This window comes from Pipistrellus kuhlii, unplaced genomic scaffold (assembly GCF_014108245.1).
Source record: "Pipistrellus kuhlii isolate mPipKuh1 unplaced genomic scaffold, mPipKuh1.p scaffold_m20_p_6, whole genome shotgun sequence".
Taxonomy (NCBI): Eukaryota; Metazoa; Chordata; class Mammalia; order Chiroptera; family Vespertilionidae; genus Pipistrellus; species Pipistrellus kuhlii.
The window spans coordinates 62,133,108-62,149,482 of NW_023425562.1; the positions used below are offsets into that span (position 1 = coordinate 62,133,108).

General features: G+C 39.9%; 1 protein-coding gene across 1 annotated transcript in view; it reads right to left on the reverse strand.

The window, feature by feature from the left end:
• Positions 1–16,375, reverse strand: part of PAK5 (p21 (RAC1) activated kinase 5) — a 225,160-nt gene that overhangs the window by 33,799 nt on the left and 174,986 nt on the right. The window contains exon 4 of the mRNA XM_045574506.1: positions 464–1,246. Within this exon, the coding sequence (XP_045430462.1) occupies positions 464–1,246 (783 nt within the window). The remainder of the gene's footprint in view (positions 1–463; positions 1,247–16,375) is intronic.

Sequence of the window (16,375 nt, forward strand, 5' to 3'; positions counted from 1 at the left end):
CGTCCCTCAAGTGGAATACAATTAACTTTATTAAAAACTTACCGCATTATCCTGATTTTTTTTCCCCCTTTTCAGCAGAGCCACATAAACTTTTTCAGAATGCAGGAACCACTGTATTATTTCCATCTAATGCTCTGCAATCACATACTCCTTAAGAGAGACGTCACGATAAATGCGATGTGCTCATATTGTACTAAGTTCTCTTTCAAATAAACCCTTTTTAACTAGAAACCCCATAGAAGATTCCCCACAGACCTTTACCTTCATGACTAAATGTGTCTTGCCCTACATTTTCGGCTCTTGGGGCTGGGGGATGGAAATCAGAATTTCCATAAGGGTTCTTCCCTAAAAGGCCATCCACCACTTGAGAACCTGACTATATAAGAAGGCGGTGGTTGCACCACCTTGGGTGGGGGAGGGAGGGTATCCCCCACTCTGGAGGCAAGGAGGCAGAGGACGTTACCTTTGCAATGCATATGGAGGGCTCGGACAAGCGAGGGTAGGTGTAGGAGTTGTACGAGTGTCCCTGGGGGTGGGTTTTAAATGCACTTGCTCCAAAGGGCATCATCGGCTCCTGGAGTCCCGAGCCCGACCTGGACCTCTGCCGCATGGCGGGCTGCGGGCTGGTCTGGTTCAGGTAGGATGACTTGGGCCTCCGGTCGTAGTCCTCCAGGCTGGGTCCCCACTCGCTCTCGCTGTAGGCCAGGCTCTCCTTGGAGCAGCCGCCGGTCCCTGCAGTTCTGGAAGGCGTACATTGGAACGGGTAATCCAGAGGCGAGCTGCTCGAGGCTCTCTGGAACTCCCAACACTTGAGGTCACTGTAGTCGCCGGGTTTGCTCAGTGCGTCCAGGTGTGAGTGGTAATCGATGGGGAACCTGGCCAGGTCCGATTTCAGGGGCTTCATGTCAGAGTAGTAGGCGTCCCCGTGCTTCATCTTCATCACGTGCCCATTCTGCTTGGCCGCGTGGCTGCCTTTGTAAAATGGGTCCAGGTCGTCCCCATAGAGACCCCGGTCCCGGTGCTTGTCTGCGGGGTAGTCGGCGGTGGTGTCGGACTCGCTGGAATACTGCGAGAAGGTGAGGAAGCCGTTCTCCTCCCGGTGGCAGGGGCCAGAGGCGCCCTGCTCTGGGGTGGGCGGGCTCTCCTTCCTTAGGGAGTTGGAGCGGGTCACCGAGAGGTTGTCGAAATCCTCCAGGAGGCCGTTGATGGAGGATTCCTGGCAGGGTTTGTTTCCTCGGACGATTGTCTGGGAATAATAAAAGGGAATGCTGTTTAAAGCAAACGATCGATGCAGAAATCCCATGCCCACCCCATCCAATTAAACCGGAAGAAAACGGACCCCAGAGGAACATTTCATTTAAAAATGATTTAAAGCCCTAACCGGGTTGGCTCAGTGGATAGAGCATTGGCCTGAGAACCAAAGGGTTTGATTCCAGTCAAGGATACATACTTTGGTTGCAGGCTCCTCCCGGGCACTGGCCCTGGTCTGAGTGCATGCAGGAGGCAACCAGTCTATGTGTTTCTCTCACATCGATGTTTCTCTCTGTCTTTCCCTCTCTCTTCTACTCTCCGTAAAAATTAATAGAAAAATATCCTCAGGTGAGGACTAACAAAATAAACAAACAAACAAAAGATAAAACAACCACCAAAATACTGTTGACTGACTTTAGTGGTGAAGTAAATAAAATATTTAAATAACAATCTCAAATTGCAAAACTTTCCTTACCTATCTCAATAGAGAGATCAAGTAAACATCCAAAACTATTTAGTAGGGGGGGGCGGGGGGGGGGATTGGGACATTTGCAATAGTGTCAACAATAAGAATAAAGGGGGAAAATGGAAAAATAAAGCCTTTTAGAAGACTATTTTTGGCTATCATTGTCTTATTTATCAGTTCATGGGAAATCCCTCTGCATAATAATCAACCCTCACCACCTAACAATAACCTGGTGTTATCATTTTAACAGTCTATAACTGTTTGGTTGTAACAGTCTATAACTTTTATTATGCTCTTATATTCATTATCCAGATTATTTGCAAACCTAGTAAACATTGTTACTTGAATATTATTAACACAGCCAGAAAAGTTTGCACTTTTTGTTTTTTACCTTTCATGGGAGATGCATAACAATTAGAGTTATCAGATTTTCTAGAAGAAAACATAACTTTCTGAACTGTAAATAGGGAGCAGCATGAAAATTACTCGTGTGATTTAATTCATGATCAACTGTGATATTTTATTAAGTATATCACTGCAATACTTATTATGGCCACATTCATGTAGCATCATCACTCAAATTGGAGGGCTTGGCAATGAGATAGGCACACCTGAATCGGTGACAAATTGTCAAGTCCTCATGCTCCCTTTAATGGAACCTAAATAGAACCGGAATTACAGGAACAGAAGGAAGTCACAAGCCACTTACAAAGCCAGTGGGCTGCACCTTGATGATAAGTTTGCAGCAAAATATGTTGGGGGCGGACAAAAGAACAAAGAACGAAGTGTCGTGACTTCAGATTTCCAGGATTTTAAGATAAAAATGTCTTTGAGCAAATTGCAAGGAATTCAACACAATTAGTACAATAGAAAGAAGATTTTAAACTGGGGGGAAAGCCAAAGTCATCCTGGAAAATGTTTTCCTAGATTAGTGCTTATAAAATTGTACATAGTGGCCCAGCCGTTATGGCTCAGTGGTTGAGCATTGACCTTTGAACCAGAAGGTCATGGTCAATTCCCAGTCAGGACACATACCCGGTTGCATGCTTGATCCCCAGTGTCGGGCATGGAGAAGGCAGCAGATCAAAGATATTTTTTCATTATTGATGTTTCTAGCTCTCTCTTCCTCATCCTTGCTCTCTGAAATGGACATGTTTCACCATGGATATATAGTAAAGACAAAGTCTTGTCCCATTCTCTAAATTAGCCCTGGACTAATATTTTTGGTCTCTACCATTTTCCTTTGAATAAATTTTTAATTTTTAATAGTTTTAGATTAACAGAAGTTGGTTTTGGTGAGGAAGACCACAAAGAAAAGAACCAATTTCATTATATCACATCCAGGGTACACACCACCAACATGATTTAGCACTGATGATGTTGACCTTGATCACCTGGCTGAGGTAGTGTCTGCCAGGTTTCCATACTGTGAAGTTACATTATCCCACACCCTTTCCATATTTCAGTCTTTAGAAGTAAGACATTTAGTGCAGCCCACACTCTAGGGCAGTGGTCAGTAAACTCATTAGTCAACAGAGCCACAGTTTGCCGACCACTGCTCTAGGGAAGCGGAGCCAAGCCCTTAAGAGGGGGGTATTTTGAATTCTTATGCACAGGGGACTTATCTGTTCTCCCTGTTTGCTTATTTATTCAATCATTTATCTGCATTAGTATGAATGAAATCATGGATACTTATACTTTGGGTTATAATCCAATGCTATGCTATTTGTGTTGTTGCTCAAATAATTCCATCTGTGGTTACTGAGAGTTCTTTAAGGCTGGCTGCTGTGTCACTTTGACAAGCCTCCCCATCCTTTTCTTTTTCTGAATACTTGTTACTTTCTGGCACTATAAAATTCCCCAGGCTTCCCTTGTATTATTCCTGCTTTGCCCTAGAATCATCCATTTTCCCAAGGAGCCTTGTTATTGGAGAATGATATTAGAAACTAGAATCTGGGTGCTGGGTGTGCTCATTGCTACTGGGGTGTCATAGCTTCCTGGCCCTCTCATGAACATGATGAGGAGCTGTATACATGTATACTTACACAGGTAAATTCACACTTCTCTATTAAACTGAACATGAATTTATACTATTATCTCTGAACCTAATCTAGTACCACATGGTTCATTCTAGCTTTCCCCTTATCTGTAACTGCCCCCTCCTTCCAGTTCTCTGACAGTGAAAAACCTGGATCGATTTCACCATCTGTTATTCATTTACTTAGTCAATCCCAGTATACATGTACAGCAGTTTCAGAATATTGACCCATACCATCATGGGAAACAAGTTAGCCAACCAGAGTATAGTTCTTATATAGAGTTCTTTTTTACTTTAGTCTTAAATTTCCATTCAAAGCATTGTTTTCCAAAGTTACTTCCCCCCCACACCCCTCACACTCCCTTTAATGAGATTATGCCTGTCAGATATACATAATAGATTTCTTTTTGGTTAGTCTGCATTCCATCCTGGGGTCCTCTGATCTCCTGGTTGACTTAAAAAATGCATACATCAGTGCACTCTTTGTGCTGGAAAGTTCTATGGGTATTGACAAATACAAAGCACCATGCATTCACCATTACAGTGCCATACAGATTAGTTCCCCTGCTGACCCCAAATCTCCTGAGCTTCTCTTCGTCAGACACTACCTTCTAAACTGCTGGTATCACTAGTCTTTTGTTGCATCCTTATTGTTTTGCCTCTCTGGAATATTATACGAATGAAATTACACACTCTGGAGACTTTTGGTCTGCCTTTTTTTATTTAGCACAGTGGTCAGCAAACTGTGGCTCTCGAGCCACATTCAGTTTGTGAGCTGAGGTTTGCCACTTTGTTGACAATGAGTTTGCCAACCACTGACTTAGCATAAGGCATTTGAGGTTTATCCAGATTTTTCTGTGAATTAATAGCATATTTTTTTCATGATTACTTTTTAATCACTGAACAGTGTTCCATTATATATGTTGTGGTTGTATGTGGGAGAGAATAAATTGATTGGCTGATTGTCAAAGTTGGCACCTCCCCCCAGACAAAGAATGATATTATATATTTGTGTGTGTGTGTGTGTGTATATATGTATGTATATATATATATATATATATATATATATATATATATATATTTATTTTTTCCTCAGAGCAGCAATGTCTTTATGCTCACCCCAACAGATGAATGTGGAGGAATAATACATGTCAATAGGGAAGAGTGAGCACTCAGGAAAGAGAAAAGATGAAATGGACATCTTTTAATGCATTAAATATGAATGCTAATAAGTCACTCTAAAAAATATCATGTCTATTTGAGCAGCTTCCTATGGCATTTCAGGTGTATTTTACCGGTTTATAACTTCTCTTTTTTATTTGTTCAGGACGCGCTCCAAATCCTCTTAGACATATGTACTGTTATTCTCTGTGGATTTAAACTGTTGGTCTCCTCTTCGCTATTATTTGCAGGAATTTTTAAGAAGATAGCATCAGTTTGTTTATATCATAGCTTATCAACTAAAAGTAGTTTTAACCAGAATTCTGAATAGAAATTACCCTGTGCATATTCTTATTCTCTCTTATGAACAATAGGCAGGTTACTCAAAGAAAATGATATAAGAAATTCATGGTGGCTTTCTGGTATTTTTCATCCCAGGCATCTGTGTTGACTGATGGGCCACATGAATAATGACTATAAGGTATGCCAAGGTCTTCAAGTATCTTCTGAATGATCAGATCTATTTGAAAAAATCCTTCTACAAAAAATATTATCTAGACTTACTCTGAACTTGCCAAATAATAATTAATTATATTAGAATTTTTCACATTTAATGTTATCTTGGAGTCTACATCCTAGGGAGAGGATCATTTCTCTAAATGCTTTCTGTCTCAACATTTCAATTAATCTTTTCTATCTACCTTCATGCTTCCCACCTCTAAATACATGAAGTATTCAGATCTAGGACCACAGAATCATTTCCAGTATCTTAATGTTGGAAGGAATCTAGAGATCATCTAGGTCAGTGGTCAGCAAACTCATTAGTCAACAGAGCCAAAAATCAATAGTACAATGTTGAAATTTCTTTTGAGAGCCAAATTTTGAAAACTTAAACTTCTTTTAATGCCAATTCTTCAAAATAGACTCGCCCAGGCCATGGTATTTTGTGGAAGAGCCACACTCAAGGGGCCAAAGAGCCTCCTGTGGCTCACGAGCCGCAGTTTGCTGACCATGGATCTAGGTCATCTTCTCCTTTTACTGAGCAAAACTGACTTAGTTGACTTTGCCAACTGGTATGACACAGACCTGGGATTGAAACCCAATTTCCCTTCTCCCAGTCTAGCTTTCTTTCCAAAGTACTCTTCAGACTCTTGAGCTAAACAAATTAGCATCAGTTGACAATGCAAAGGTTTGATGTGTGATATATTCAATACTACTCATTAGATCTAAAACAATGAAATACTTTCAAATCATGTTTAACACTGTTATCCTTTTTAAAATGTAATATCTGAGTCACAAAAATTAACAAAGTTAGATTCTCAATATTGAAACTAAATTAGTGGGGAAATTAGGATGATTTATATTTTATACAGGTACTTTTCAAACTTTAATGTGCAAACAAATTACCTGCAGATTCTATTAAAGGCAGATTCTAATCTAATTGGTCTTAGGAAGGTGCCTGAGGTTCTAGATCTCAAACAAGCTCCCAGGCAAAGACCCTGTCAGTCTGCTGGTCACTGTTAACTCAATGTGTTTATTGTATTTCCAGATTTTCTACAACCAGGATTACTTTCATAATGAAAATGTTAGGCTGAGAGTGTAGTTTAAATATATTTTTATATGAACATACAGTGTTGAATACATAGATATATATTATGTTAAAATTATAGTTGGCAGTTGGGATCCATACTATTTAACATGCTCCTGTTTCCAAGGAAGATGTAATATTTATTATGTTTTTTCCAAAATGAAGACTGTAACAGATTTCACCATGTTGGAACCCTTGCTTTTGTATCATCATGATCTTACTGTGAAGCTCTGTGTCTCAGAGTTATTCATGAATAAAACCCGAGTACCATAGAAGGGAGGTGTGGTTGCAGACATTTGAAAAGAAGAAAATTTTATCTATAATTTAAAAAAATCAAAGAAATCAAAGCATAGTGTACTGAGTATTGGTTTTTCTCAAATCTCCTTTTTAGTGTTTGAAATGTTTACCTGATGGTATAAATGTTTCACTCTTAAGAAAGCACATGCCTTTCCCTCTTTCAATGAAAACTATTAAATCAGTGTTAGGAAGGAGAGGCTTGCATGATATAAATGCTTATTAGAAATAAATTGTTGAAATGACCTGCCCCCCTAGATTTTTAAAAAACAAGGATCAATAGCCTTATTTAATCAGGAAGACCAGTTAAATGCGAATGGTGGTGGTATTTGTTTCTCTGGCATGGGCTACCCTTTAAAAGAATCATAAGCGGCAGACCGGTATTCATGAAATCTAAACGTGCGGAATTTTACAACACAATTTAACCAAGCTTAAAAATGTAAGAACTGCTATTTATTACTGTCACTATCTGAAGCTTATTAAAGCAAGATCATCGTGCAGTTTTATAGAGATCAATAATAGAGTAACTGCAAGAGTATCAATGAATTGCATGCTACAGAACAGCCAGGCACTAAAAAAAATCAATGTAACCCAATCTATTTGAGTTGGAAGCCACGGTTTTCACTGTCTTTCCATTGTGCAAGGGCTGGCTCGGCATCTGTTCTGGCTCCCGGTGACAGTGGACATATTTCATGGTGCTCCTTTCTCGGGCTGTTGGCTGGTGATAAGCTGTAATGGATCTGTCCCTAAGAACAGCTGTCTCCCTTGTTCTTGGGAAAAGATGAAAAAGTGCCTCTGCTCTCACCGGCTGTATCAACCTTGACAATAACAGAGTGTGTAATTAACAGCTTTGCCCTAATAAGACCTCGCATTTCTTTTTTCAAAAACAATGTCTTCCATCCTCCTCCAGAATATGTTTCATTTTGTCTTTCTGAGTAAACACTTGCCAGCAGGTCAATAAGCTAAATAGTCCCGTGACTTGAGAACAAACCAGGACTCTCTCAGAAAGTATCTGCTTTTAAGCAATTTATCCAAACTCTTGCCCTGTTTGTAGGCAGCCAATTCCCTTGTTTTTAAGAAAGAATGTGGCTGGAAACAGCTGGGACCATAATCACAGCAAACAAATGCACCTGATATATTTGGATCCTTATGGGAAGAAAGACTTTCTGGCATTTGGCTTTTTTAAAAACCCAAAGACCTCAGGTCTATTTTCTTTCCGTTTTCTACACACCACTTTTTTTTTCTTTCTTTTTTTCTTTTTTGGTAACCATAGGGGGTGGGGCTAATTGGGTGAATAATTGAGAATCACATATTCCAGGGAAATATGAGACGTAGGGCAGAATATCTCAGAGTGGGAGTGGTGGTGAGGTTTCTAAGGATTAAGACACTTTTTTTAAAAAATATATTTTATTGATTTTGTACAGAGGGGAAGGGAGAGAGATAGTTAGAAACATCGATGAGAGAGAGTCATCGATCAGCTGCCTCTTGCACACCCCCTACTGGGGATATGCCCGCAACCAAAGTACATGCCCTTGACCAGAATCGAACCCGGGTCCCTTCAGTCCCCAAGCCGACGCTCTATCCATTGAGCCAAACCGGTCTTGGCCATTAAGACACTTTTAAGTAAATCGCATCATAATGTTAATTATGTGGAATCCAAAGAAACCAACTCCTATACTAACTAAAATTATTATGTTCTACACAAATTACAAAAAAAAGTAGAATGCATTTAAGAAAGGTTTTCTAAATTTGTAGAAATAAAGATTTCCTCATTAAGTTAATTGAAAAATATTCTGGTGTTTGCCATTCTCTCTACTTCTTAAAGCACAGATAATTCAGTACATTTATTAGTAGTGATCAGTTCCATACATGAATAATCCTTGAAGGCGACTTTCTATTTACAGTTAACTGGGCAAAGTAAATGTGGGCAGTTCATAGCCCTGGTTCTTGCTGTTTGGGATGTGAGGCGTTCAGCTGAAGTCAACTCAAGGCAGTTTGACCAAAGCGTTTTATGTTTGTGTAAAAGTCCATTTGAGACTGCGAATGCTGAGGTTGGAAATTTATCTACTCTTTGCTGGCTGTTTCTCAGTTCAGTGTTTAGGGAATAATGATGTCTGTGTTAATATTTTCATTCATTAATTTATTCATTTAGTCAAACAAAAAATCATTTCTAAGTGCAGGGAAATCTCTGAGATAAATGAGACAAGAGTCCACAATATGTTTCTTAACTTGGGTAGTTAATAGCATTTCATATTATTCTTTAAGCTTTCCGTATTCATCTGACCTAGCCTGGGTTCCTCAAAGCAGAGAGAGACAATGGCTTGCATGTGAGTACTATATTTTGGAAAGTAAGGATCAGGAACAGGGAGGAGGGTGCAGCAGGAAGGAGGAAGCCTGTTCAAGGGGGAAGCCAGCTGATTATCTGTGGACAATCGGGGCTCAGTGTTTTGAAAAGCTGTGAAGAATGAGTCTCAGAGCTGACTAGTCAAGGGAATGAACATGAACATAGTCATCAACTTGCTCCCAATCCCCTGCCTCAGAATGGCTGAGGGGACACCCACATGTGTCCCAGAGGGACAAAGAAGAAATTTCCCTGCCCCATAGCAGAGATAAGTGGTGAGACTTAGGTGAGTAGCAGTTGCCTCAGCAATGGCCAGAGTTAAAAATTGGGTCTAAAAAATGTGACACAAACGGTAATCAGTATACCTTTTCTAGACACTGATACATCCTAATATATAAAAATCCAAGGGCCATCACGACTGAAACAACCAGATGGATGACTGAACAACAGTCTGTGTGGGGCAACCAGGCCAGCAGGAGAGTTACGGAGGGACAACCAAACAACTGAAGAGCAGGCTGCATGGGGTGATCAGGCCAGCAGGAAGGTTAGTGAGAGACGACCAAATGACTGAACAGTAAGCTGTGTGGGATGACCAGGCCAGTGGGAGGGCAGTTGGGGCCAACCAGGCCGGCAGTGGGGGACAGTTGGGGGTGACAAGGTCAGCAGGGGGGGCAGTTGGGAGCAATAAGGCTGGCAGGGGGGCATTAAGGGGCTACCAGGTTGGTGGGGAGGAGCATTGGGGACAACCAGACTGGCAGTCAGAGGCTGTTAGGTGTAATCAGGCTGGGGTGGGGGGAACAGTTAAGGTTGATCAGGCAGGCAGGCAGATATGCAGTTAGGAGCCAGCAGTCCCAGATTGTGAGAGGGATCAGGCCTAAACCGGCAGTCAGACATCTCCCAAGGGGTCCTGGATTGGAAAGGGTGCAGGCTGGGCTGAGGGGACTCCCACTCCTCATGCACAAATTCCATGGACTGGGCCTCTAGTTGTACAATAAAAAAAAGTAAATGTGAAGTAAAGCAGGGTTCCCTTCTCTTTCCCTATGGAGCATAGATATCAGTGCTCTTACAAAGTTACAAAGAATCCCTTTGTAACTAGCAGGATGGATAAGATCTAGCAGGATACTCTCAGTGCTAAGTAGATGCCAGGGCCTAGTGAAAATCCACATTGGATATTTAGTGATTGAGAAATACACTCCTACCAGGTATTTTGTTGAGCTTATTTACTGAGATGTAGCAGCTAGAATTATCTTAATGAATATATCATAATACCAATGATTATAGTAGATCCAGAATTTAAAAGCAGACCAGAAATAAAAGAGAATAAGCAGGGGCACACTTTATCTTAGTATTACATCAAGTATGCCCAGGCTAATTCTTCATAACTGGCAATAGCCCTGGAGCCCAGGACATCCACAGTAGCTCCAGAGATACCAAGGAGCAATGTTAGATATGAACCAGACATGCACTATTAATGTGCTCGTAGAAAAAAATGATTTTGAGCACCTAATGCCTGAGACAGAGCAGCAAGACCTGTGAATGGAACTGCTCATCTCAGCTTGATTTTAGAGTATTTGTAGAGTATGAACAAATGACTTATTTTTTCACTAAGGGCCCAATGCATGAAGATTCATGCAAGAATGGGCCTTCCTTCCCCTGGCTGCTGGTGCCACCTTCGATCTGGCCTGGAGCCGCTTTTCTACTCCAGCCCAGCACCCCCTTTCTGCCTTCTCACGCAGCCCAGAGGCCCAGAGCAATTGGGTGGTGTGCAGCTCAGCACCTGCATATGCAAATTAACCATCCATACTTTTTGGGTTAATTTGCATACTCACTTCTGATTCGCTGGTGGGTGTTGTGAAGGTATGGCCAATTAGCATGTTACTCTTTTATTAGGTAGATAGTTCAGGGTGAGATATAAACTCATTCAAGGAATAAAAGAAAGCACATTCACTAAAATGTATCACATAGGGGCCAAGCAATGCAGTTTGATATTAGTCTCTGTGATAGATTGCCTGTGGAACAGGCACAATTACTCCCCCTTCCCATGCCATATGACTTTGTAGATCTTGGTATTGGGAGGTAATAGAATCTTGAACCTGGGATGGCCTGCATAGACAAAAGGAAAGTGGCAGAGTTGACATTATACCCATTCTTCATCTGGTCTGCAAGAAGCCTTGCTAGCTGCCACCCTCAATGTCCCCTGCTTCTCCCAGATGAACAAGCTTGCGCTGAACAGCTGCAGAATCTGAGATGAGCCACGGCTGCTGAGGGTGTCTTAGATTAAGGAGCCCACTTCATCTATGTACCCCTCTCCTCCACCCAAGCTAGAGCAGGGAGATGCAGAAGAAAGGAGACAAAGAAGCTAGAACTTGGGCCCATTTGTACCAGCACAGGGGAAGCTGTCGGCTGGAGGGGGAAAGGATTGTGTGCCTGTGGGTGGGCAGTGGGAATCCTTGCTGTGGGAGAGAAAGGAACATTATGTGAGTGGAAACTCACTAGAAGATGAGTCCTGGGGTGTCAGGCTGCTCCTGAATTGTGCTAATCATTAAACCCTCCATCTGCTTTTGCCCATAAAGAATGAGTCAGCATGAAATATCAGCAGGAATATGGCCAAGGCTTATCTTTGAGTTAGTTTTAGATTTTCTTTATGGCTAAACTTATTTTAAACTGGCATAGCCTTATGGTTAGATTTTTTGTTCCATTTATCATCTAAATAAATGGGCATTTTAGTAATTATCCAAAGTTTCCTATCATCACTTGTTTTTTTTTAATTTAGCCATTAAATATCAGTTTGCTTCAGCAAATTTCAATTGTTTGTGAGGTAAGGCTTCTGTTCTTTTTTACTCTAAGGTTTTGTGATTCTATCTTCTAAAAGTCTTTAAAATTTGAGATGTTTTAAAATACAAAACTTTCTTAAAAGCCCTGGATTTAAAAACACACACACACACACACAAAAAACAACCTTTCTTAAGAAAGAATGTTTAAAACTCAGGATTATGGGAACTGGGATAAGACAAGTTTATGGCTCCTTGGAACATTTAGCTTTTTCAACAACTACAAAATTCTGTCACCAACAAAAGAAACATCTTGTAACATCACATTTGCTGGAGTTTCTGACACTTAAAACTTCAGTAACAAAATGCATAGTCTACACATCAACTGAAACTTCTCCTTATAAAAACAACTGAATAAGTGGTTCTTAAAATATTAGTAATATGCAATGCTAAATGTCAAAATCATTTGCTTTCTCTTACAGATTATATAAAGAAGCACAAGGCACATTCACTTTAAATTTGGTCAACAAAATTTTACCTTTGAGTGTCAGAAGCTTACATTCCTGTTGTTATTTTTCAACCTGACATTTTAAGTAATCGTGACAAACATGAAAATGATCTCTTTAAGGCATAATAAATGTTTAAAAATTTGTTAATCTAGAAATAAAACTGCTAGGCAGTTAAACCAAACATTCTTAGTTATTACACATTTCACTTAAGTGATCAAAATTAGAACAGTGATTAACTCCAGAACCAGGGTGTTCACTGGGAAGAGACCCAAGGGAAGTTTCTGATTGATGAAAATGTTCTATATCTTGATCTAGGAAATGGGCACATGAATATACATGTATGTAGACATTCAATAAGCTGTACATTCATGATTTTTTATTATTATATGTAAACTATGCTTTTATTAAACTACACTGGAGTGGCACCAAACCAAGTGGCACCAAAAAACTATATTATCTTTCCCTTTCCAAAATTGTATTCCATCAATTATGTTTTCATATTGTGACCATAGATTTAGCAAAAAGACACTGCAAGAAGCATCTAGTCTTGCTGTTGCCCTCAGAATTTTCTTGAAGAGGCGGTTCACTATGCCATTTAGTGTCCTCACAGAAAGATCTCATAAATCATTTATTTACAAATTATAATTAGAGACCTTTGCTTTCCTGTAGGAAAGACTGTTTCTCCCACTGTCCTTTTCTATTGATAAAAATTTTGTAATTGTTTCAACAGGATTTCCAGGAGGCTTGGAAAAAAATAATCAACTCTATTAATTATATTTACATGGAAGGTTTATATATCTGTATTCTCTTTTATTATCTTCTCTCTCTTCCATGATTTATATTTTTTCTTGTTCCTCAATATTTTATTGTATTTAAAACTGGCCAAACTGTTACTATATGAAATTTCATTGTACATTAGAACCAACCTTTTGGGGAGTGATTACCAGTGCCCATATTTTAATCCTTCTTCATAAAAACACATTTAAACAATCCTCTAATTCAGTAGGTCTGGCGCAGGCACAGGATTCTTAAGCTCTCAAGCTCTCAAGGGAAGTTGCCAGGTCCCAAAGAACAGGTAAAGTTTCCTGAATAGCTGAGCTGGGTTTGCATATTTCAAGGAAAATGTGACTACCATGATGTTTTACAGTGAGCACTGGATTGTGAGTTGGGCATCTGTCACAGGCAACCATGAAGCCTTTCTCAAGACTGCCTCACTGAGTCTATAGTTCCCATCTGCACTGAGACTGCCTGCCTCCCCTCCAGTTCCAGAAAATCCTGTTGATCTGAAGATTCTCTGCATGTCTCTGCAGCTCCAAAGAGTTACTGCTCCTACAATGGCTAAGTCTCTAAAGTAGCTGGCTTGACTGAAAAATAAATCTGATAGGTGCTTCATGCCCAGGAGAGACAATGATGAACCCTAACTGGAGTTTGTATATACTTTCCTGCACCTGTAACTTCCGAGGACAAGCACTGACCCTACTTTGTAAACAAATCCTAGGTTAGATATGTGAGCCCATCTGGCCACAAACCATTAGGTGTCCTTACCTTCTCTGTGTTGACAATATCAGACTGTAGCAGGTTGGTGCAAAAAATGGTGCCAATTCCTGCCTCCTGTCTGTATCCAGGAGGTGGGGCTTGTTCCCGCCCCTTGCCTCTGGCTTTGGCCACAGGGCTTGCTCTGGCCAAGAGAATGCACCTACCTCTAGAAGTGGTGCAGTTTTAATGTTGTGCCTATTCAAACCCTCACCTCTAGAGGTAGTGAAGCTTTGACCCTGCCCAGCTGCCATGCGAACAAGCTGGGGCTGGCTTGGGGAATGATGAGATACTCGTGGAGCAGATCCGGATGAGCCCAGCTGAGGCCTTCCTTACCCAGCCCACCTCCGGCCCTCTCAGCAGTTCACCATACAAACAGGCATGAGTGAGTCCAGATGAGACTGCAAGACCTGCCAGCTGAGTGCAGCCTAAATTGTCAATTTGCAGAATTTGGAGGAACAACAAATGCTTACTGCTTTAAGAGCTTTAAAAAATATCGTGGTAGGGTATCACATACAATTAACCATTTTAACTAAGTTTAAATATATATAATTCAATAGCATTCAGTATTTTCATTGTTGTGCAACCATCACCATATGTATTTCCGGGACATTTTCATCATCTCAAACAGAAACTGTACCCATTAAAAATAACTCCCTGTACTGCCCGCCACCTCTAACCCCCATTTTCTAGGAATTGTTAATTTACTTTCTGTCTCTGTGAATTTGCCTATTCTTGGTCCCTTATGTAAGTGGAATCATATAATATTTGTCCCTGTGTCTGGCATTTTTCACTTAGCAAAATGTTTTCAAAATTCATCCATATTTTTTCCTGTCATCTGTTGGTTACCTTTTGGTTATTGTGAATAACACTACTGTAAACACTGGTGTTCAAGTATCTGAATCCCTGCTTTCAATTAGTTTGGGTTTATAGCCATAAGTGGAATTACTGGGTCACACGGTTAGTCTTTAACTTTTAAAGAACCACAAAACTGTTTTCCACATCAGAGTGCATTCCCATCAGAAGTGCATGAGGGTTCCAACTTTACCACATCATTGAAACATTTATTTCCCACTACAATAATGTTTTAAAATAATAGCTATTCTAATGGATGTTAAGTGGGGTCTCATGGTGGTTTTGATTTGCATTTTCATTTCTCCAGTATCTAGTGATTTGGGGCAGTTTTTCAAGCATTTACTTGTATATCTTCTTTGGAGAATGTCTATTCAAGTCCCTTGCCTATAGTTGAATTGAGTTGTTTATTTGTGCTGTTGAATTGTAGGAATTCTGGATATTAACACCTTACCAGATATTTGATTTGAAAATATTTCCTCCCTTCTTTGCCTTCGACTTCCAGTTGCTTGGTAGTGTCCTTTGATACACAAAGTTTAAATTTTGACAAAGTTCAAGTTATCTATTTTTCTTTTTTGTTGTTGTTGTTGTTGTTGTCTATGTTTTGGGTGTTATATCTGAGAAATCATTACCAAATCCAAAGTTACAAAGCTTCCTCCCTATGTTTTCTTCTGAGTTTTATAGTTTTAGCTTTTATATTTAGGTCTTAATTCAAAATGAGTCCATCCTATGTATATTGTAATAAGGTAAGGGTCCAAATTCATTCTTTTGCATGTAGATATCATCCAGTTTCCTCAGCACCATTTGTTGAAAGTATTATTCTTTCCCCAATGAATGGTCTTAGAAACCTTATCAGAAATCACTTGATTATATATGTTAGTTTGTTTCTGGACTCTAGATTCTGTCTAGATGTTTATCATTATGCCAACTCCATATTGATTTAGTTATTATTATTATTGTAGTAAGTTTTGAAATCAGAAAAGTATGAATCCTCCAACTTTGTTCTTTTTGAAGAATGCCTTGACTACTTGATGTTCCTTGAGATTTTATATGAATTCGAGGGTGGGTTTTTCTATTTCTGCAAATAAACATATTTGAGATATTGAGATGGATCGAATTGAAACTAAATAAATCTATCAATACTAGTAAGTCTTTCAAATGCACTAAAACAGGATATCTTTCCATTCATTTATGTCTTCAGTGTTGTTTTGTAGTTTGGGATGGGTTTTAAGCTCTTTAATTTTGAAGTGTTTTGTAATACAACCTTACTTGTGATAATAGATAACTTGATCTTTTATTGACATGAGTCCAGACCACTGACCCTAAACCTACTGAATTCTCCACTGGCTAGAAAGTTCCCAAAAAGGGATTAATCTTTATTTGTAAAACAGATCATCAGGGATACTGCTTCTCCCCTATCCTCTTGTTCCTATGTAGGGTCTTCCACTAGAATAATGCTTTTGTCCTCTCTTACCTCCCCTACTCACTTGTCTGCATGTGACAGGGAACAGGGACCATGACTTATCTGATAAGGGAGAAAGGAGAAAAGTTAGGGTGCAGGAATGGCTCAA